Raw genomic sequence first — 23,116 nt, 5'->3', positions numbered from 1 at the left:
GCCAGTATGGACATTATGGTTGGGAAAACGGAGAAAGTGGACATGGCTTTTACACATGCTCATGGAGTGGCCCGGCTGCTAGTGAGCATTCTGAACATTGAGTTTGTGCCGGATGTGGTAAACTGGACTTATCGGGGAGAGGTTTTTCCTCTCGAGATCGAGTTTGAGGACACTGATCTGTTTGCTGAGGCGATTAATGGGAATGATGTCGATATGCACGACGGTGACGACGGTGCGGGGGCTAAGGGGGCACCGACTGATGAGGCTACACGAGAGGGGTCTAACGGTTCCGGACCTGTTGCTCAGTTGCCCGGGGACGGGGACGGGGTTGAGCCTGCACCTTCTCCATCGGTGCCTATGACTACGCTGCGGTTTGGGTCCTTTGAGCCAGCATCTGCCCCTCCCAAACTTTGGAGTGACCGGTAGATTCTAAGGATGTGTTTGAACACACGCTTCCTATGTTGGAGTTCGAGGTTGCTGGTGGATCCATGGTTGGAGGTTTGGTAAGGACACCGTCGGCGAGGTCTTTGGTTGGAGTGGGGGAGGGGGAGCCTGTGGTTGCTTCTCCTTCTCTCACTTTACCTGCGGTTGAGGCTCCGGAGATGATGACTGCTGCCGAGGTGGTGCTTGGGGGAGGCCGAGGCAGGTGGCCCCGACTCCTCTTCTCCCTATCTAGCTGCCGGCGACGCCGGATACGAGGACGTCGGCTAGTTCTGGGAGAGGTCGTCCGAGGTAGGTGGCCTTGGCCACTTCTTCTCCGGTCGTGGCGACGGTGCCCACGCTTCCAGTGGCGCTGGGGGGGGGGGATCTGGGGCAGGTGGCCCGGTTCTTCCTTCTTCTTTGGCGGTTGGGACGACCGCGTCTCCTACGGCACCGACGCTTCCCTCTGGGCTAAGGGGTGGAGCGGGAGGAGGGCTCGGGCAGGAGGCCCCTGCACTCCTCTTGTCTGACTCGCCCGTAGCCTAGGGCCTCGGTGTGGGTCACTTGTCCGAGGGGCATGGGAGCCTTCTGCCGCCTTCTCCGGTAACCTTAGTTGACCCTTTGCGGGATTCAGCGCGAGGTTTTACTAGGGAGGAGGTTGTTGCTTTCGGCGGGATCCCTGACCCGGTCTCGATGGGGAGATGGATGAGTGCTCGCATCCTGGATCTTCCCGAGGTTGATGACATTCAGCAGAGGTGCGCTATGAGGGCGGCCAAACTTCGTGATGCTGAGATTTCTACTGGTATGTCCGTCAACATATCTAATTCTCTTTTGCATTTTTCTGATGAGGAGATTATTAATAATGCAAACCAATTAGGAGTTTCGCTAGGGGCTAATGATAATGAAATTTCCAAAATGGTGAATGATCTTTTACATTTGGAGGCGGAGCGTGCCTTAGAGACTATTCGTAATCTGGCAGCGGTAAGACCCATGAATGATGCTGATATTGATGCGTTGGGGGTCAGAGTGCTAGATAATTTGTGTGCGGATCTTGCACCATCCAACCAGGAGTCTGATGATGATGATGTACCTCTAGATAATGCAGTGGTTAGTAACGCTGAGCCCGATTATGAGGACCGGGTGGAAGAACCTAGCAAACCAAAGCGCAAATGGAAACGGAAGACTTATCCCGATTCAGCGGTTCGTAGGAGTGCTAGGATCCGGAGTACCAAAAAATTTCATGATGAATTATGAAAGGAATCTTTTGGAATAGCAGAGGTCTGAAAGACTTGGCTAAAAGAAGGTTCCTTGCTGAGGCATCTCTAGAGCATCGATTAGATTTTATTGCTCTCTCGGAAACTGGTCGAGAGAACTTTGCGCCCCAATTTCTTTCTTCTCTTGCAGGCGGTGTTGAGTTCGATTGGCATTGTCTGCCTCCGCGAGGAAGATCGGGTGGGATCCTGCTTGGTGTGAGATGCGATTCACTAGAAGTCCGAAGTGTAGTGATGGGCGACTTCGCGGTTAAGTTCCGAGTCAGGTCTAAAGCTGATGGTTTCAACTGGGCTTTGGTGGCAGTATATGGTGCTGCACAACCTGAGCTTAAACCGGAGTTTTTGGCGGACCTTGTGCGAATCTGTGGATCCGAGCAACTTCCAATTTTAGTTGGGGGTGATTTCAATATCATTAGGAGGGGAGAAGAGAAGAATAATGATAATTTCGATGGCAGGTGGTCGTTTATGTTCAATACCATTATTGAAAGCTTGGATCTGAGGGAGGTTGAGCTTTCTGGCAGAAAGTTTACCTAGGCTAATGCTATGCCAAACCCGACATATGAAAAGCTTGATCGAGTTCTCGCGAGCGTTGAGTGGGAGCAGATGTTCCCTCTCGTAACGGTACAAGCCCTCTCGCGTGGAATATCTGATCACACACCCTTGTTTGTGGACTCAGGGGAGCCCAATCATGTGGGAAACAAAAATACCTTTTCCTTTGAGATGGCCTGGTTTGAACGCGAAGGTTTCCTGGACCTAATTGCCCGGGAGTGGGCTAATGGTGCAGGAGGTAGGACTTCGGTCGAGCGGTGGCAGCATAAGATAAGGCATTTGAGAATTTTCTTACGGGGGTGGGCTAAGCACCTTAGTGGGGTGTATAAGATTGAAAAGGATAGGCTCCTTTCTCTTATTCAGGCCCTTGACGTAAAAGCTGAAACTACGATCTTGCAACCAGCAGAGCTTCAGGTTAAACTTGAGGTGGAGAAGAGGTTGAAAGAACTTCTCCGCGAAGAAGAATTGAAGTGGGCATTGCGGGCTAAGGTACGCAAAGTTGTCCAGGGGGACGCGAATGCTCAATTCTTCCACTTGATTGCTAATGGTAAGCACAGAAAGAAGAGAATTTTTCAGCTTGAACAAGATGAAGGAACTATTTTAGGGCAGGACAATCTCAAAACCTATATAACCGAATATTATAAGCAGTTATTTGGACCTCCGGAGGATAGTTGTGTGTCCCTTGATGAGTCCAGGACTGAGGATGTGCCTCAACTATCGGCTGCTGATAATGATATTCTGGTTGCCCCGTTCACTAAGAAGGAGGTGTTTGATGCTATTGCACAAATGAAAAACAATAAGGCTCCTGGACCGGATGGATTCCCGGTCGAGTTTTACAAAAAGTGTCGACACATTATTAAGGGGGATTTGTTACCTATGTTTCATGATCTGATCTCTAGACATCTTCAATTATTTCACTTGAATTTTGGAACAATCACACTGCTTCCTAAGAAAACGGATGCTGTGAGAATAGAGCAGTTCAGGCCGATCTGCCTTCTCAATATTAGTTTCAAAATCTTCACCAAGGTCGGGACTAATAGGCACACACAGATTGCGCATTCTGTGGTGCAATAGTCCCTAACTGCTTTCATGCCGGATAGAAACATCCTTGAAGGGGTGGTCGTCCTTCATGAAACGCTCCATGAAATCTATTCAAAAAAACTAGATGGTGTAGTTTTTAAGGTGGATTTCGAGAAAGCGTATGATAAAGTCAAATGGTCATTCCTCCAACAGGCATTGCGTATGAAAGGTTTTCATGAAGCTTGGCACCGCCAGGTTGAATCGTTTACGCAAAAAAGACGATATTGGTCATTACTTCCAGACACATAAAGGCCTAAGGCAAGGAGATCCGATGTCCCCTATCCTGTTTAACATTGTGGTTGATGTGTTAGCAATCATGATAGGAAGGGCTAAGGAGAATGGTCAAGTAGGTGGCTTGGTACCTCATCTTGTTGATGGAGGTGTATCCATCCTTCAGTGCGCTGATGATACAATCATCTTTATGGAGCATGACTTGTCCAGGGCGAGAAATATGAAGCTGGTGTTATGCCTCTTCGAACAATTGACCGGCATAAAGATTAACTTTCACAAGAGCGAGTTGTTCTGCTTTGGTAGAGCCAAGGATGAACAAGAGGCTTATAGGCAATTGTTTGGGTGTGATTTGGGGACTTTACCTTTTTCTTACCTAGGTATACCAATCCACCACCGTAAGCTAACAAACAGAGAATGGAAATGCATCGAAGACCGATTTGAAAAGAAACTGAGTTGCTGGAAAGGCAAGCTCATGTCATACGGAGGCCGATTAATTCTCATAAATTCGGTGCTCACGAGTATGCCTATGTTTCTCCTGTCGTTCTTCGAAGTCCCAGTTGGAGTCAGGAAAAGACTGGACTTCTATCGATCGCGTTTCTTCTGGCAGGGTGATGAACTAAAAAGAAAATACCGCCTAGCCAAATGGGATATCATCTGTAGACCGAAAGACCAAGGGGGTCTTGGTATTGAGAATCTTGAAGTTAAGAACAGATGCCTTCTCAGTAAGTGGCTGTGGAAGCTGTCCAGTGAGACGGATGCCACGTGGGCGCAAATCCTTTGTAGCAAGTACCTTCAGACTAAAACTTTGTCCCAGGTGACACTCGGGCCAACCGATTCGCCTTTCTGGAAAGGACTGATGAAAGTCAAACAATCCTTATTTAATAGGACAAAGTTTAGTATTGGCAACGGGGCTAGTACACGGTTCTGGGAGGATACTTGGCTCGGAGAGGAACCCTTGGCCATTCAATACCCGTCTTTATATCGCATTGTTCAACGACGAGAGGTGTTCGTTGCAACGGTTTTTCAATCGCCCCCCCTTAATATTCAGTTCACACGGTCGCTAGCGAGCAATCGTTGGGAAGAATGGCTCCATCTAGTTAGGAGACTAATGGAGGTTCAGCTTTCTCAACAACCAGATGAATTACACTGGAAGCTTACTAGGTCTGGAGTATTCACAGTTAGATCAATGTATATTGATGTTATCAATTCGAGCTTCATTCCTACCTCCAAGCATGTTTGGGCTGTCAAAGTTTCATTGAAAATAAAAGTGTTTATGTGGTTTGTCCATAAACAAGTTATTTTAACCAAGGACAACCTGATGAAGTGTAATTGGACAGGACCTACTAGGTGTAGTTTCTGTGACCGGGATGAGACGATCAAGAACCTATTTCTTGATTGCCCGCTAGCCAAAGTTCTTTGGCGGACGGTCCACATTGCTTTTAATATTACTCCATCGAATTCTGTCAACACGTTATTTGGGACGTGGCTTAATGGGATTGAGCCCGACTTAGCGAGACATATTCGTGTAGGAGTATGCGCTTTGTTGTGGACTATCTGGACTTGCAGAAATGATTTGGTTTTTAACAGAACATCACGTATTCATTTTTTGCAGGTTATCTTCCGAGCCACGGCATTGATCCGTTCGTGGTCGCTACTCACTCAGATGGAGGCCAGGGAGCATTTGGTTACTGGATCTATCCGCTGGGAGATGGTAGCTCGGGATATCTTTAACCGGTTTGGATGGCGGTCATGTAATAGGATAGGAAATTAGTTTACCTATCTCTCTTTAGCCAGCCGGTTGTGGCGTCCTTTTTTTTTGGCTAGTTTGTGTTTCTAGCCCAGTTTGGCTCTGTGTGAGCTTTTATCTCTTTTTTTTCAGTTCGAGACTTTCAGACCTTGTTGGAACCTTTTTGTTTGGTTTAATAAGATGGCCGTATGCATCGCTGTGATGCAGAGACCGGGGAGATCCCCCTTTTCGAAAAAAAGATATAGAAGGCCAGTACGTGAAACTCTAAACACGCCACAGCGTGAATCACTAAGTCTGACCCGAAGCAACATTCAACAACAATCATTCCAAACTTCCATGACAAAATCTATGCAAGATATATGATAGATTTTTTTTGTATTTGGATCTTTCAAGATCAACGAATCTGCGCAAATGCCCCATATAATTTTTTTAATGAACCACCAATGCTTCTGTTTCATAAATTTTCTAATTCTTGAACCTATGAGCCTAAAGGAATATTGATGACTCAGTAACAATTCCTAAAGGTAACAACCGAGGCATGCATTCCATGCCAACATAAGTTTCATATCAGCACAAAAGATCACCATACCTTAAAAAACACGGCCTTGGAGAAAGTCCTGACAAGTCCAGCAATGTCTCATCTGCGTTTTTCCACAGACTCCTGATGTAACACCTCGTCAGCACCAAATCCAATTGTTTCTTGCCCAGCCAAGCATAGCAATGCCTCAACTGCATACAAGTAGGAACCTGGGAACTATTCATCTACATCCCTATCTTGTCCGTTCTCGAGGAGGCAGATACGGCACTCCAGAACCTCACCCACGAAATCCTCCTCGCTTCCCTCCTGCCCGTCTCATAGTACTCCCCGTTTTAGCATCGGAACTCCGGGCAGTAATCATCATCCTCATGATCCTGCTCCTCGCCTTCATCCCTGTCAGCGAGCCAGATGCCGAGGCGGAGGCATGCCTATTGGTAGACGCGGAGCCTGGAGCAGATGCGGGCGAGGTACCGCACGCGGCGAATGCGACGGCGCGGAGGTGGTCGATCTCGGAGGCGCCGAGCACCATCTTCTTGTCGACGAAGCGACGGAACTGGTCCAACTCCATCTGGACCTCCATCCGCAGTGAGGCCGGGGTTTGGCAGAGGGGAGACGAAGCAGCCAGGAAGATGGAAGCAGATGGAGTCGGCGGAACTCAGTGAGGGATTTCGAGAAGGGAACCGACAATTACAATGGCGATTAAGGAGCAGATGAGAGGGAGCGTGCCGATGAATGGGTTGATGATGGGAAATAAATTGGTAAGAGCTGGAGACGGACCAAAGAGGGACGACGGTAGGCGGACCAAAGAGAGGTTGATTACCCACGATTTTGGAAGGTGGAACGACGATTTGGGATGGGAGGAATGACGCGAGGAGGGAGAGTCGGACGAAAGGAAAAGACGTAAGAGGGGAGAGGGAACACTACGCTTCTTTTAGGTAGTAGAGATGATGTCATATTGGTGGCGTCGGGTGTCCACGCGTGCAAGGCAATTTTTGCCATGACATAGCTAGGTTTTTTTTTCACTAGTGTCATCTTGAGATTGACAAAGTTGTCATAGATGCATTCATAGTCGACGGGAACGTCTCCTCCCACTGAACAAACATCGTTGAAAGGCTTGAAATAAAATTCAGAAAAATATGAGTACCAATAAAAATGAGACGCGTGAATGCGTGGATATTCTGTCCCATAATGGACAGTAGGAACAAAACCAGCTGGCCGGATTGGCTGGTTCTCCATGGTCGACATTCGGCGTCGACGGATACCCAACAAGGCAGACACATCACATGCATGCATGCACGCACGAGGGCACGGATGCATGGTACAATAACAGTGGCAACAAGCCAACAAATTATCAAAAATGAAGGACGGGTGCGCTACGAGCCGTACTGGGTGCAGGCTGGCAGATGGTCACGAGGCATTCCGTCGGCGGCGTCGGTGGAATGCCAGCTGCCACCGTACGTTCTGCTAGCTACCTCATCTCTCCACTCCTATAAACGGCGGCCCTGTTGAAGCAAACGTACGTCCGTCCGTCCTAGCTACTGCAACATAGAAAGAATCGACATACAGACCGAGAGCTAAGTCATAGATGGAGAGGAAGAGCCATCCTGCGCTGTTGGTGGTCGTCGTCGTCCTCCTCCTCGCAGCCGCGGTGGACGCCGACATCTATAAGACGCTACAGCAAAACGGGCCGGTGTGCCCTAAGGGTCGCACCTGCGCTCCGCCTGGAAACAGCTATACCAGAGGTGATCTTTGTAAATACCAGAACGCGGGATGCATGTCACGTTAGCTGTTGTGAGAGTATGTACTCCCACAATAAACCCAGCTAGTCGTACGTTGTTTACCGGTATCAATTTGTAATCAGTCTTGCATTTATCAAGTATTTCAAGTAAACATCTCAAGGTTAGTACAACTTTATACTAAAGTTAGTATAAAGTTGAGACAATTTTTTTGAGACAGAGGGAGTATCTCACAATACCCCTGCGTGTTATTTGTTTGTTTCAATCCCTCCGTAGTTCCGCTAAAACCACTATCTTGTCTCCTTCAAACCGTGGTTCCATCATCCTTGATGAGGTTGTTTCAATCCCAAGCTCTTGAGCGCCAAATTTTATTATGGTCATCCTAGATAATGAGGTCTTGATGTATGAGAGCTTCTAGTGCTATCTAGAGAGTAACTTGTTGTATCTCACATTCTATTGTAATGGGGGAAAATTGGGTGGCTTTAGCCCGTGGTTTGTAGCTCAATTTGGGGGGCTTTCCACATCAAAACTCGGATAACGTTGCATGAAGTTATCAAGCTTTCACACAAGGGTTCTCGAGCGAGGGTTGCTCTGGCCCGGCCCGCCCAGCGCTTTAGCCATCCCGGTTTTGAGAACCTTCCAACGTTTTTTTTGTTTCAATTTCTATTTTTTACCTGTTTCTTTATTTCTTCTCTCTTTTTTTATCTTTATCTTTTTCATTTTTATTTCAAAAAATGTTCGTGTTTTTTGAGAATTCTTCACAAATTTATAAAAAAGTTTGCATTTTACAAAAAATTGGGAGCTTACAAAAATTCTCATTTCCACAAATGTTCTAGTTTTCAAAAATATTTGTGTTTCCAAAAGTTGTTTATGTTTCAAATTTATTCGGCAGTTTCAAAAACTGTTCGTGTTTTCTGTTGGAGTATAATGTCCAGTGTTCTCCCATAGTTTGACTTTTGGATGAGTTGTTTCGCGCATAAATTCAATGTAGTATCCGAGCCAAGTGGTCTTGAGTTCAAGACCCTGCCAATACAGTATTAAAAAAGGATTCCGTGGCCTGCACCAATCCCACGTTTAAGAGCTAAATAAGTCTAGTCATGAGGGAGAGTGTTGAAATAAATAGCCCGTCTCTCTCCATCAGTTTGGACTGATGGACGAACTGGTTGGGTGTATGAACTTGCAACCAAGAGGTTCAGGAGTCAAAACACAGTAAACACAATAAATAATTGTGGCATGCCCCCGCTTCTGCTGCCCACGGCATAAACTTCAAAGGAGCATAGACTTGAGGGGTGGTGTTGGAGTATACCGCCAGATCCTCTCCCATAGTTGGGACATTTGGATGAGTTGGTTGGAGCACAAATTTAACATTTTTATAAAAATATATTTTCAAAAATTGATCGCAAGTTTATAACAAGAGTTTCTTGTTTTCGAAAAATGTTCATGTTTTCAAATTTTTTATAGTTTCAAAATATGTTTAGGTTTTCAAAATACTATTGTGTTTCCAAAAATTGATCCAGTTTTCAAAAATTGTTCACAAATTTCAAAAAATGTTCGTGTTTCGGAAAGTTGTTCATGTTTTCGAATTTGTTTCGTAATTTTAAAAAAATATTCATGTTTTCAGAAAATAAATTGTGTTTCCAAAAATTGTTCCTATTTTCAAAAATTGTTTGCAAATTTCTAAAAATGTTCCTACATCCAAATTTGTTCCCGAGTTTTAAAAAACGTTCACGTTTTCAAATTTTGTTAAGAGATTCAAAAGATTCTTCTCCTTTCCAAAAAAGTGTTGGTGATTTTCAAAAAAATGTTTGTATTTTTTTGAAATTTTGTTGCTTTTTTTAACAGTGTTCAGGTTTCATAAAAACTATAAACCTGAACAATTTTATAAATCCTGAACATTTTTTTGAAAAATACGAATAATTTTTGGAAACACATCATTTTTTTTGAATCTGTGAAAAAATTCAGTATCGAGAACATTTTTTGGAATTTTGAACAAAAATTTAAAAACACGAAAAAAGAAAAACCCCAGGCACCCCAGCAATGCCTAAAACCATGCGGCCCATAAACGAAGCCCAATTGCGTGAGGAAAAAAAACTTCAAACTCCGTCGATGTTTGCTCGCCGTTGCCGTGAAACTGAACTTCGCAGCGAGAGGGAGGGTGACTGTCGCTACCATGTCTGCACCTCCGCCGTGAAACCTAGCTGCTCAACCTAACAGGTTGAGGTTGATTGAACTTGAAATCTGAAGTTTGTACTAGAAGCTAAGTTTCAGTCTTTCAGACCAAGAGGAGATGAACTAGTGTTGTAAATTACAAAACTGAGTGTGGTAAAACAGAATGAGATTTGAGATGGTGTTATTCGTTATGATTGGAACATTTTGCCATCCAAATTTGTTCATGTACAAATAGCAGCTGGAAGCTTATTCTCAACGGCGTGGTGCAGCCGACCGAGGCCGTGTCCTGTGAAGCCCGGGCGTGCAGTCGTCGTGCTTACGGGCCGCAACGTGTCTTTTTATTCTCGAGGTGATTGGCCTGCTTATGGGCCGTACAGCCAACGCTGCTGATTCTAGCAAAAATTGCCTATGCATTGCTACGGAAGAAAAAAAATATTTACGCGACCAATCCGTGATGTCACTTCTCTTTGCCATCATTATCAATGGCGGTCATATTCACAACCTATTTACGATGAACTTGGATCAACCCCAAGGCAACAAGCTTGGTCATCAGCACACTAGTTTCGCGGACCGGTATCTACGGACTTGTAACGATGGTGAGCGTTAGACTCATCTACGCTTCGAACTCCTTCTCACCCGATGATAACTAGACCGAGCAAGGTTGATGCATCAGTACAGTTCTGAAGATGGAGCGGTGGCAGTTGGCGGCGGCGGCCTCTGAGAGCACGCCGGACCAGTGTGTGCTCCAGACCCGGCAAGTGGCTAGGTTAGGGTCTCAGGTCTTAGATGTTAGGCTTGGCTGCGGTGTCTGTTTGGTATTAGGCTCAGGCTATCTGCGCCCCTTCATCAACTGGATAGGTGTAGCGACAGTTTGTTGCTTAGACGGCGGCTTTAGTCTTACTGTTGTATGACTTTGTAAGGTCTTGTGAGAATAATTAATAAAGTGGCCACATGCATCGCCCAGATGCAGAGGCCGGGGGTCATCCTCCTTTTCTAAAAAAAAAACTCCTTCTCACCATCTTAAAAAATATATCAAATGTCATAACTCGACAAAATATGACACTATATACCATCTGGTCTACAAACATCCCTACGGCCTAGTACATTATAAGCAAGTGGCAAGAGCAAATATGACACTACTCCATCCAAGTTGAGGTTTTCATCTCATGTCTACATAACTTCATTTACTCACCGTAGTGCATATTTTCTCAGGCCAAGACGCAAACCACAATAGAAAATGTCATTATTGGGTTGGTCACACAAGCCAACATTCAGTTGAGACCCGGGTCTCCATCCAACGACACATTTCTCAAGTTCATCCATTTACTCCATGCGATGGATATTCTCGCACAAGGCAAACAAGTCAATACGCACCCGAGAAGACTGGCCACACAAGCCAGCGCCGGAAACCAGGCTTCAAGTGCTACATTACTAGTCGCTGTCACTATCGCCGTCTGAGCAAGGATAGTCAATACAAGTACTACTACCGCCGCCGTATGCTTGGCTGCTTGGGTGAATAACAGGCTGGTAGTTTTCGCAGCCATAGCAATGCCCTGCAACATCGACAGAACAAATAAAGAGTTAGACAAATACCAATATGAGATTGCGATCAAGGCATATGTGTGAACAACACAACTGATTGCACCTGATGCAAACCTCACCAACAATAAGCAAACATGGCCAGAATCAGGAAAGAAACAATAGGAAAAACTGTCAAGAAAACCAACAAGGTACCTGCGTCATTTTCCCCAACTATACAGCACATAATCACATCATTCTCACTCCAAAAATCGAGGTGGACTTCAGAGAAGAATAGCTTGGTACTGTCGGCATCAGCAGAATGTTGCTCCTCAGGCTGCTTAGCTGTGAAGTTATAATGGGCGCCGGCCCCTCCAAACTCATAAAATATAGATATCACTTTTACCTTCACCAGCTCAAACTGAAAAAAATCAAAAATGTAAAGACACGTTTAAAATGTATAATCAGGCTGAAAAGCCATCCCAATTGTCACAACCTCACATACTCGGAGATAAGAAAGAAAGAGAGAGGAAGACCTTGGTGTTGTTGGCTCTGTTGTATTTACGCAAGGCCACCTCCGCATGGTAGCGTGCGTCCTTTTGTTTCGTCACGACTCTTCTTTCACGGAGCGCGTTCCTCACCTTCGGAGGCTTCCTCTTTCGCATTACAACTGGAATTCCTCTTTAAAAACTTACAGTGTAGAATGTTAACGGGAGGAGTTGTGTTAACCATTTTCCAGTGAAAACAGTTTGTAACATAAACAAAAAATGGACGACTTAATATTGGGAACCAGAGGATTTGAGAATGCCAAATGAAGATGCACAGTTGTGTTAAACAGATAGCAATCCAAGAAAAAGAAAAGTTAGGAGTGCTCAATTTGCATACCTCCCTTTTGAAGTGGCGCATGAGACGGCAACTTGATGGTGATGTTGCTTTGTCTCCTGTGGCTTGGCATTCAAATTCTCTTTAAATCTGAACCAGAACATATGACTTAAATTGAATTAAAGTAAAATGAAGCTAAGTTATCGACATAATCTACCTATTATTATTCCAATTTTAGTAAATTTTAGACCTAGAAAATATTTTTGGAACCGATAGCATTTCTTGCACTTTTCAGTACAATCCTTAGCCCATCACTGATACACCCTGCAGTGTGCAATTCTTTAAAAAAATGAAATTCGGCTAATCAACTGCAATAGGAGGAATTATGCTACCCGTGATTTTCAAGGAAAAATCAGTTTGGAATATAAACAAAAATGAACAAGTTAACAATGGGAACCTGACTATTTACATTTCAGAATGAGGAATGACCATGCATAGTGGAGTTGAACAGAGAGCAACCCAGAAAAAAAGTGAAGATGTTACGAGTTTTACCTTGCATATCTCCCCTTTGAAGCGGCACGTGAAACTGTGACTTGGTGTTGCTTTGGCTCCTCCTCTGGGAAGACAGGCAGCGAATTCCCCTCATACCTTGAACCATAACATATGATTTATTCAGCATCACAGTAAAAGGAAGCAGAGTCTATCAATAATATTCTAATTTCAGAATCTTAATAATTTGATTTTACCTTATAGTTTCAGCAACACAATACTTACTACTACCGTAAATTCTTGCAACCGTAAGAATACATTTTTAGAATCTTAATATTCTAATTTATTTTATTCTCGGAACATTTCTACTTTCCGGAAAATTTTAGGATCATATGACTTTGTTCTCGGTTACATTTGTACTTTGGGCAAACTTTAGGACCATATAAGAATATGTCCCGTATACTCTACATTCCAACTTCAGCGCTAAGAGGACAAACTTTAATCTAAGCACATTTTGGAACGGAAATAATATGTTGTTCAAAACTTCAAAACAGACATACGTAGTGGCCTAGTTTCGAACCGAACCGAACAGAACAGAATTAGAGGAATTTATATGGGCGTGGCTACAGGTAAGTCGATTCGTTCTGGGATGTCGGATGTATGTCCAATGGCGCGTGGCCCTTCTTCTTCCTCCTTCTCCGAACGTACCACCGACCGAACCGCCGGACTCCCGCGCAGCGTCGCCGCCACGCCCTCCCCAAAACCTCCTCCCACCGTGGTGCTGCCGCCCTCCACCGGCCATCCCTCTAACCCTGGCATGAAGAATTTTCTCCCACTCCCCTAACACCTCTAAGATAGACATGGTGGACCCTGCCACTCTAAGATAGATAATGGTGGAGCTTCTCCGGCGAGCTTCTTCCTCCCCTCCGGCTGTTTGTTTCTTCGATCCAAAATCGACTGATCCAAATTCAAAAGCCAGGCGACTTATATATATATATATATATATATATATATATATATATATATATATATATATATATATATATATATATAGACACACACACACACGAGCAGCCAGGCAGAACGGGAGCCATCGCCAGAGATGACGTGCATAACAGGCAGCGGGTCGAGGGGAGGGAGGCGACTGGCCGGTTAGCTAGGGCTCTGCTTCCCTCGCTCGCCTCGCTCGTCCAGATCTAGCTACTACGCATACGACGACACGTAAGAGATAAATTGCACGAGTACTCGAGTAGAAAACTTACGAATCCTCCTGGTCAGTACCGCCCTGATCCGCCATGGCCGGCTGCATGGTCAATGGTTTGATCTGCAGTTTCTAATCCGCGCCAGTGGGTGAGGTTGCAGCGCGTCGGCTGCTGGATTCGTAGTATATGATTTGTAGGACCGCTCTTATTTATACCATCGTCACGGTTTGATCAAGAGAGGGAGACGGACGGCCAACGCGTTTCCGATTGGTGCTGTCTACGGTTTGGCCTTCCTAATGTTCTGCGGACTTTTATTCGACTGCCGTTCGCCACTCCTAAGGAAAGAAACGCAGAGATCGGGTACCAACTTCTAGGGTGACCCTACACCTCGACAGCCGTTTGATCCGGCACTATCCAGCGGCCCGGCCCTTTGCTCACAACTAAAACAAATGCAATATTGCAGAACCCTTTGCAATAAACCTCATGTTGCAGAAACATTTGCAACAGAGGTTCTTTCGTAGACTTGTTATTTACCATCTTACCCTTTTTGCATCATGGGTGTACTTGTGGAACGAATTCTGCAACATAGATGATGTTGCATATTTTTTCGTCTTGACTGTTTTGCAACGTTGGTGTTATCACGGAAGGACTTCTGCAACACAGATGATGTTGCAGAAAAATTGTTAAGGTGGTAGAGGCACGCGTCCAACAGTGGAGATCATGGCTGGCTAGCGTGGAAAGGAGGAGAGAAGAGTGAGGGAGAGAGGAAGGAGCCACAGGCGTTGGAGGTCCCCAGCAACGCATGGTGGTCAAAAGAGGAGGCCGACCATGGCAGTAGCTGGCATTCATGGTTGGCTACGAACGCGAGGAGAAAGAGAGGTGAGAAGGAAGGGAATGGAGTGCGTGGCGGACGCGGGGCTGCTGCGCGGTGACGACAAGTCGAACGATGTGGCGGCACATGGATTGAATCGGGCGATTTGGTTCCGCAGCTCCCAATCCGATCTATATGGAACACTATGGGATTTTGCAACATCGTCTAGCATGTTGCAATAAGGTGTTTTGCAACACCTAATGTTTTGCGCAATGCAATTTTTAGATCTGATGGCTACCAGGTGGTGGAATTAAATGTAATCGGTCGGTTGATTCTAATCGTTTCCGCAACTTCTAATTATTATTAATAGTAGAAGTATATAAACGCCTGAGTTAGAGACAAGGAGAGATAGAGATTGATTAACTTTAAATCATGTTGCCTTGCCTTGTACTCTAATTCTCACCCTTGTTACAAAGGTAACATAAAAAAGGTGTGTGTGTACACACACACACACACACACACAAGAGACTCAAGCTCACCATCCTATTTATCTCGACATGTAGCCCATCCACCTCATTACACATGCCCACACATTCAACTCAGCACGTACAACCTGCCACATCATCATTTTTATTTATCGTCTAACCACTAATTAAGTCTCTAGTGCCAATACCCTATCGAACACGCTCTTGTTCAGCCATCTAATTTTCACGTCCGCATCGGCCGCCTCCCTTGCTCAACATGTGGCCTAGTGGACCACCCACGTCTCTCTCCCTCATCTTATCTCTTCCTTAGCCTCACATTTTCCTCCCGTACGCAACTGCCTCGTCTCCTTCGTCATATCTCACTTATCGACCTCGTTGCATCTCTTCGTTCTATTGAGTCGTCGCTGTCTACACCCAATCTCATTATGACGGTGCGACCGTATCGGTGCTACGCCACTGAGCACGGTGATACTTCGGCGGGAAGCCGGCGATGGAGCTATGGCGACTGACAGGGCCTGCAAGAGCGAGATAGAGCGGGCCGAGAGAGGGAGAGAGAGAGAGAGAGAGGAAGGATGGAGGGCGGTGGCGTGCTGCTCCGATGGGCTCACCGGCCGATGTGACAGGCGTCGGAGCTCCCCGACGTTAGGGGCTTCAGATCCATGAGTAGACACACTGATACAAATGCTTTGCAACAACATCTTTGTAGTGAAGAGCTCTGCAACATGACCTTTGCAAATGCGATTCAAACGCACGAGATGGGGTTGTCTGCCATGTCAGTTTGGACATGCGGTACCTTCCCCAAACCCGACCCCTGCACCACAACTTCTCCTATGTTACTTTCACTACCTATGTCTGATAGTGTTTTGCGCCCACCTAGAACCACCCTCCGACATGATCGTCGTCCCTGGTCCTGCATCGCCCTAGGACACAGTCGCCGCGCAGGCTACTTGGGTTATATGGCCCAGTTGCAGGCGTCATTGATGGGTATGTCCGAGTGGCAGAGAGCGCACACATTGAAGCAATGGTCAGAATTTTCCACCGCAATGGTGAGGGTGTTTGGCAAAGAGAATTTCAGAGAATCAAATGTTGTGGACACAACCAAGATTTTGGCACTTGGAGAAGCAAGAGGTTTTTCGATATGCTCGGTTCCGCCGATGACATGATCTAGGAGAACACGTTGGATGACTATTTTTGTGTTCATGCATTTTTGGATTGTCCGTCTAGACATATGGGGGCAGAGGAAGGGACGCCCTTGGAGACGCCTAGGATTGGGGAGTGGCACATGTGTCCGAGAAGAAAGTGGTGGCCCATTTGGGGTTAGAGGGTTGGTGTGGAAAATTACGAAAGCCTAATTTTTTGGGAAACTCTTAGATTCAAGTGACTCATAATCAGGAGCGTTAGTCGCCTCTAGCTTTCACCACACGTCAGCGTGGGCCCCTACCACGTGCCCATTCCAGAAACATCTCCTGCATCCGCGTCCCCATCCCCTACCTTTCCTCTCATTTCTCTCGCTCATGTTTCTCTCATGTCGGTGTTGTCATACTCTTTTTGCTGGCCCATTGCAAAGAAGCACCACCCACCGTCGCCGTAAGGGATGTTGCAACCGTGTGCCCCGTTGTTGCTTCAAGGGATGTTGCAAGTCGTGTGCCTACCATCGGTACTGCAATCCCACCGCACTGCCACGGCTGCAATTGACGATGTTGCTACCTCTTCTATCATTGTCCTTTGCTCCAAGCGCCCAATCACTGCAGTTGCAACAGATATCACCGACGCTTCAAAGGGGAGCCATCGTTGTGCTATAAGGGGTGATGCCGATGCTGCAAGCCAACGGACGCCGCTGCAACGAGGTCATCGGTTGTGCCGCAAGGGAGAGATGTCGGCAGCTACAACGAGGGGTCGCCGTCGGCGATGCCGTTTTTCGCAAGCATGCGACACGATGAAGGTCCAGCTTTGTCTTGCAGCATTGCTTGTAGCAGCAACACCCAGGTCGTCACCGCATGATCGTTGCACCGTCGCCAGTAGCAGTTGCAACAACTGTCGATCGCTTTGCAGCAGCGATGCCACTTGCTCTTCGCAACATTGGTTCAGATGAATTGGTGCTACAAAAGGGTCGCCACTGACACTTTGCCGATGTTGCAAAGGGGGTCATCAGGGAGACATGGGACGACAAGGAAGGGGGACATGGGGACAGGGAACGACATGGGGACATGGGGACAGGACATGGGGCAGAGTGTGCGTTCATAGCGTGGGTGTATGCGCGTATATACGGACACTTGCGTCTATACTATGATTTAAAAAAAATAAGGCTACATGATTTAAAACCTATTCAATGTCTATCTTATCTCGGAAACCCAGACGTCTATACTTGTGACAGTTAGAAGCTGACACCCGATATGTGCGTTTCTTTCCATAGCACAATGGGCTTGTTCTGGAACGGCAGTCGGATTATTAAAAACCGAAGAACATTAGGAGGGTCAATCCGTCCACCGCACCAATCGGAAACGCGTAGGCCGCCCCTCCCTCTCTCACGATGCTGATATAAATCATATACGAACCCTGCAGTCGACGCACCCCCTTGGCGCGCGCGGATTCGATACGACTGCTGCAGATCAAAGCACGCAGCCGGCCATGGCGGATCATGGCCCTACTCACCAGGAGGACGACGACTCGTAAGTTTTCTGCTCCTGCATGCAAATTTCATCTCCGCCGTGCCGTCGTCTGCTGTGTTGTTCTTCCCCTTTTCCCCTTGTGAATTGTGATCGAGCGAAAGCACTACCGCCTAGTCTCTCCCAAACCTCTGTAATCTGGACTGTTATCCCCTACCGTTTGAATTGCTGCTGTAATCCTTGGGCTTGCCTACTTTTCAATTGAAATTTCGGCTGCGGAACCTAATGAGTTTTTTTTTTCTTTTTGCCTTTTTTACTGAATGATTGGTTTTTTTTAAGCATCAGTACAGACACAAGCGCTCATATACACGCGCATATACTCACCCCTATGAACGCACACACGCACACGCTACCCCTATGAGCACCTCCAAAAGACTGAGCCGGCATATCATCTTAAGATTTACGAAGCCACCGTAGGCGTCTCGTCGTCGACGGGAACGTCTCCTCCCACTGAAAGCACATCGCCGAAAATTCTAAAATAAATTCAGAAATAATGCAAGCACCAGGATTTGAACCCTGATGGGTTGGGGATACCATGTCCACCTAACCATCTCAACCACATGTTGATTCGCCTGAATGATTGGTTTTAGATGAGCAATGCTACACCTAGGTAAAGTTATGTACAGATTTTAGGTAGCAGGTATCGTGTGTAGGATTGGGATTGGACGGAAGGGTATGGCAGGGGCCCACACGGGTGAAAATCGGGGGGGGGGGGATAGATTTGTTAGGTAGGTTACGTAACTCTTCGTACGTTGCTTCAGTAGGTGTAGTATTATTGGTTTTAGATATGTGCTCAGACTCACTTTTCATCCTTTTTGACAACATAACATGGTAATATATTTGCAAATTCCTGTGAATTATCCAAACAACTGTGTATTCTTGTGTTCTTAGCTTCTGTCTAAATTCACAAGATATGACGTCCGACTCTTGCATTTTTTTTTAATTCGTGAAGGGCATGCCTGACGCAATGGTGAAAAATAGGCAAGATATAAATAGTTGTGTAAATAATGTTTTCCTATTATATTCAGTGTTGTCCTAGAAGGTATAATACAAAACTGGAGCGATCTATAGCCTTCAAGCATACCGACGTGAGTTAAAACATGGTCAATCCTTCTAAAACGTGTGATGATAGGAAAACATGAGAGGATTTGGGTACGCATGTGCGGGAGCATTGATCCCATTTTTTTGGCTTTTAAATTTGAAATCTACTTTTTTCTTTGAGCTGGAAGTCCAATTTAAGTTTGGTTTGCATATTTGTGTTTCTTGTAACGAGGTCTTTGAAATAAGATCACTTTCAACACATTTTGACACGTCTTAAAAACTTAAGTGAGCTTCGACTACTAAAACTTGTTACGAGCCGCGTGCACCCGTCAAAGTGTCAAACCCGAAACCTCCTAACACCAATGAATTAAAAAAATCAATGATAAAATGTCATAAACAAATAAAATTAACTCATGATCGAATGTATGAGAGGGGTGAAAGAGGATGTGGTGGAGGGGAAGGACGACTAGGTATGACCGCTCGTGCCGTAATGTATAATCTAGCACGATGCTCGTCCCATGTCTCCCCGTTGCGATATGACGACCGTGCACACCTTGAGCTCCATTCTCTTTATTACACTCCTCGTCACGCCATCTATCCAACTCAACTCATTGGCTCTAGTTTTGCTCCGGTTTTGCCGTCATTTTTGCCCATCATCCTTAGTTATGCAATCCTTATCGCCTTTGGCCCCTCCACATTCCATAGCTAAAAAGTAATTTTATTTTAATTTTCTTATTACCATTTAATTAGTAGAAATATAAATCGTACCCCCTTGTTGCATGATAGTAGTACTTGATTAAAAATCAAAAAAAGAAAGAAAACGTGCATGGTGCTCCCAAAAATTCCCAAATTAAACCCTCGCAGATAAACCAGAGCAGCAGTGCACTACTCCGGCGGACCCCTCCCCCAAATTACCCAAATTGCCGCCCTCCTCCTCCCCCTCCGCCTCCGGCGTCGCCCCGCCGGCACGCCGTGACCCACCATGTCCATGGACGACTGCTTCATCCCGCTCCCCTCCCCACTCCATGACCGCTGGCGGTGCGGCTCTCCCCCCTGCCTCTCCCAGCTAGATCTGGACGACCGCGCGGCCGCCGGTTCTGCCTCGCATGGCGTCCCCAGACGCATCCTGCGGAGCCCTAACCGCCCACTCGCCGTCCCCCCGAGGCGCCCCCCTCCTCCCCTCGATCCGCTGCCTAAGTACGTCAAGGAGCCCTAACTTGCGATGTCTCCCTGTTCCGTCTAGCTGTTCTGATCTATCAATTTGATCTAGTTAAGTTCGATTCGTCTCTAAACTAGGCCACTAGGTGTGTCTGTTTTGAAGAACAAATTGTTTCCGTTCCAAAATGTGCTGAAATTGCAAATGAATCGAAGAACACATTCTTAGGGCTGAAATTATAAATGTATATCGGAACAAATTCTTGTGGTTCTGAATTTGCTGAAATTGGAAATGTGTCTGAGAGCAAATTCTTATAGTTCTAAAACTTTGCTGAAACTAGTACTATATCTGAGAAGGTGAGAACAAATCATTAATAGAATTCTAGGGGTTGCTGAATTTATAATATTAATAGTCTGTGCTGATGACTCTGCTTCATTTTACTGTGATGCTGAATAAATCATATGTTATGGTTCAAGGTATAAGGGGAATTCGCTGCATGCCTTCCCAGAGGAGGAGCCAAAGCAACACCAAGTCACAGTTTCACGTGCCGCTTCTAAGGGGAGATATGCAAGGTTAAACTCTTAACATATTCGGGTTTTTTTTTCTGGGTTGCTCTCTGTTCAACACCACCGTGCATGGTCATTCAGCATTCTGAAATGTAAACACTCTGCTTCACGTTGTTAACTTGTCAAAAAAAAATTATATTTCAAACTGTGCTTTTCCTAGAAAATGAGTAGCATAATTCCTCCCGTTCCCAGATGGTTATCTGAATTTCGTTTTTCCAAAGGAAAAAAACGTTCTACTCTTTAGGGGTGTATCAGTGATGGGCTACTGAAAAGCGCAGACTAAAATGAGAATAATTATATATATATAATATGTCGATAACCCAGTTTCCTTACTAGTATATATTTAACTCATATGTTCTAGTTCAGGTTTAAAGAAAATTTGAATGCCAAGGCAGAGGAGACAAAGCAACACCACCATCAAGTTCCCGTCTCATGCGCCGCTTCAAAAGGGAGGTATGCAAGTAAAACTCATAACCTCTTTACTTATTTTTTCGGACTGCTCTCTGTTCAACACCATTGTGCATCTTCATTTGGCATTCTGAAATGTCACTGCAAGATTGATAACCCAAATCCTCTGGTTCCCAGCATTAAGTCGTCAATTATTGTTTATATTCCAAACTGTTTTTCCTGGAAAATGGTTAACACAATTCCTCCTGTTCCCATGTGGTTTACTGAATCTGTTCCTTTTAAAACTATTCTACACTGCAAATTGCATCAATAACAGGCTTAAAATTGTGTTGAAACCTCATGTTTTGCTCTCATTGTGATAATACCACAAACTATTCTCAGCCTGTTTCTGCCATTCACCTGTTTGTATCCAAGTATCCACACCTGGCAGCTGTTTATCTCATCATGTCAAATTTTAATTTGAAACATACTTGACAAGTTTTAATCCTGTTTCAAGAACTTTGCTTTTGCTTCACCATAAAGAAAAGCAACTGGGTTAATAATGTCAAATTTTAACTCCATACAAACTCGGCAAGTTTGTAAACATGTTTCCAGAACTATTCATGCACCTTCATCATGAAAGAAAAGCAACTGGGTAAATGCTACACTTACATTTCCATGCATTATTAACGCACAGCGCTTGTGGTTTGTTCATTTATTTTGGCATGACAATCTGTTCACAATAATAACCAGGAATCGAGCTGGTTGGATGTCCCAGGAGAGAAGCACTCCTGAAGGTATCAACATGAAGGAACATGGTTGGAGGTTTCGGTTCCCCTTCCCCGAACTCCCCAAGTCGACTTACCGTGGTGACTTGAACTCCCTTGGAAAGCCAGTTGTAATGAAACAGAGGAAACCTCTGGAGGTGAGGAACGCTCGCCGTGAAAGAAGAGTCGCGGCCAAACAAAAGGCTGCGCGCTACCATGCGGAGGTTGCCCTGCGTAAATACAACAGAGCAAACAACACCAAGGTCTCTCTCTCTCTCTCCGTGTATGTGAGGTTGTAGCAATTGGGATGGCTTTTTAGCCTGATTATCCATTTTAAACGTGTCTTTCCATTTTGATTTTTCAGTTTGAGCTGGTGGAGGTAAAAGTGATATCTATATTCTCCGAGTTTGGAGGGGCCGGGGCCCATTATAACTTCACAGCTAAGCAGCCTGAGGACCAGCATTCTGCTGATGCCGACAGTACCAAGCTATTCTTCTCTGAAGTCGACCTCTATTTTCGGAGTGAGAATGATGTGATCATGTGCTGTATAGTTGGGGAAAATGACGCAGGTACGTTCTTGACAGTTGTTCCTATTGCTTATTTCCATGTGTTCTTATTTTTCATTGAGTTAGCATCAGGTGCAATTAATTGATACACATGTTCTAGTTGCAATCTCATATTGTTTCCTCACATTGATATTTGTCTTAACTCCTTTATTTCTTGTATATGTTCTAGGCCATTGGTATGGATGCAAAAACTACCAGCCTGTTATTCACCCAAGCAGCGAAGCATACGGGGGCGGTAGCAGTACTTGTATTGACTACCCTTATCCGGACAGCGAAAGCTCAGACAGTGATTAGTAACGTACCAGTTGAAGCTTGGTGGGCGGTGGCTAGTGATGACTTGTGTGGCCAGTCTTCTCTAGTGTGTCTTGTCTTGCCCTTGTGAGAGCATCTATCGCAGGGATTAGATGAAGTTGAGAGACATGTCTTGTTGTCTTGGTTTGGGTGAATATATACTGCATTTTGAGCTTCAGATATGTGTGATGGGTTGGGAAACCTGAGTTTTAATTGAATGTTGTCATGCCATCCGACAATGTCATAATTTGCCCTTGCATTTCGATTACACTTGGAACTTATTTTGTTGAGTTTTTCGACTTCTCCATCTACATGAAAAATGTGCACCTCTGTTTGTGTTTCTTCATTTAATGCTGAGATACATGTAAGCTCGCATAAATTAATGTTGCAACTTTCTTGAAAGAGCTGTTTTATTTTAAGAATGCTAAAGAAGTATTCAAGTTTTTTTGAAAGGTTTGTAGTATTTGTTTAAGAGCACTAAATGGTACTATATATATCGCGCTATTCGTCACCCTGGGTGAGAAATAGTTATTCTTCACCCCTTCTCTATTTTGACATCGATGCACCGTATTTTTACGTTTCATAATTTTTTTCTTATTTCATACATA

At 45.2% G+C, this 23,116-nt stretch overlaps 1 protein-coding gene and 1 pseudogene across 2 annotated transcripts; one reads left to right on the top strand and one right to left on the bottom strand.

Moving 5' to 3' along the window:
- Nucleotides 1–11,162: 11,162 nt before the first annotated feature.
- On the bottom strand, nucleotides 11,163–13,867 carry LOC123115337 (uncharacterized; annotated as a pseudogene).
- A 3,662-nt stretch (nucleotides 13,868–17,529) lies between these two features.
- Nucleotides 17,530–22,798, top strand: LOC123117812 (uncharacterized). Of its 2 annotated transcripts, none has more exons than XM_044538486.1 (6): nucleotides 17,530–17,737; nucleotides 20,408–20,503; nucleotides 20,864–20,950; nucleotides 21,638–21,914; nucleotides 22,016–22,220; nucleotides 22,387–22,798. In XM_044538486.1, the coding sequence occupies exons 1-6, from the start codon at nucleotides 17,697–17,699 to the stop codon at nucleotides 22,509–22,511; spliced, it is 831 nt and encodes a 276-aa protein (XP_044394421.1). In that variant the 5' UTR covers nucleotides 17,530–17,696; the 3' UTR covers nucleotides 22,512–22,798. The 2 variants fall into 2 exon arrangements, with proteins under 2 accessions (XP_044394421.1, XP_044394420.1); XM_044538485.1 differs by lacking the exon at nucleotides 17,530–17,737 and adding an exon at nucleotides 19,655–19,972.
- Nucleotides 22,799–23,116: the final 318 nt, after the last annotated feature.

This window comes from Triticum aestivum, chromosome 5B, assembly GCF_018294505.1.
Source record: "Triticum aestivum cultivar Chinese Spring chromosome 5B, IWGSC CS RefSeq v2.1, whole genome shotgun sequence".
NCBI lineage: Eukaryota > Viridiplantae > Streptophyta > Magnoliopsida > Poales > Poaceae > Triticum > Triticum aestivum.
The sequence above is the reverse complement of the archived record's forward strand: the minus strand, read 5'-3'. Positions and strand labels throughout refer to the sequence as shown.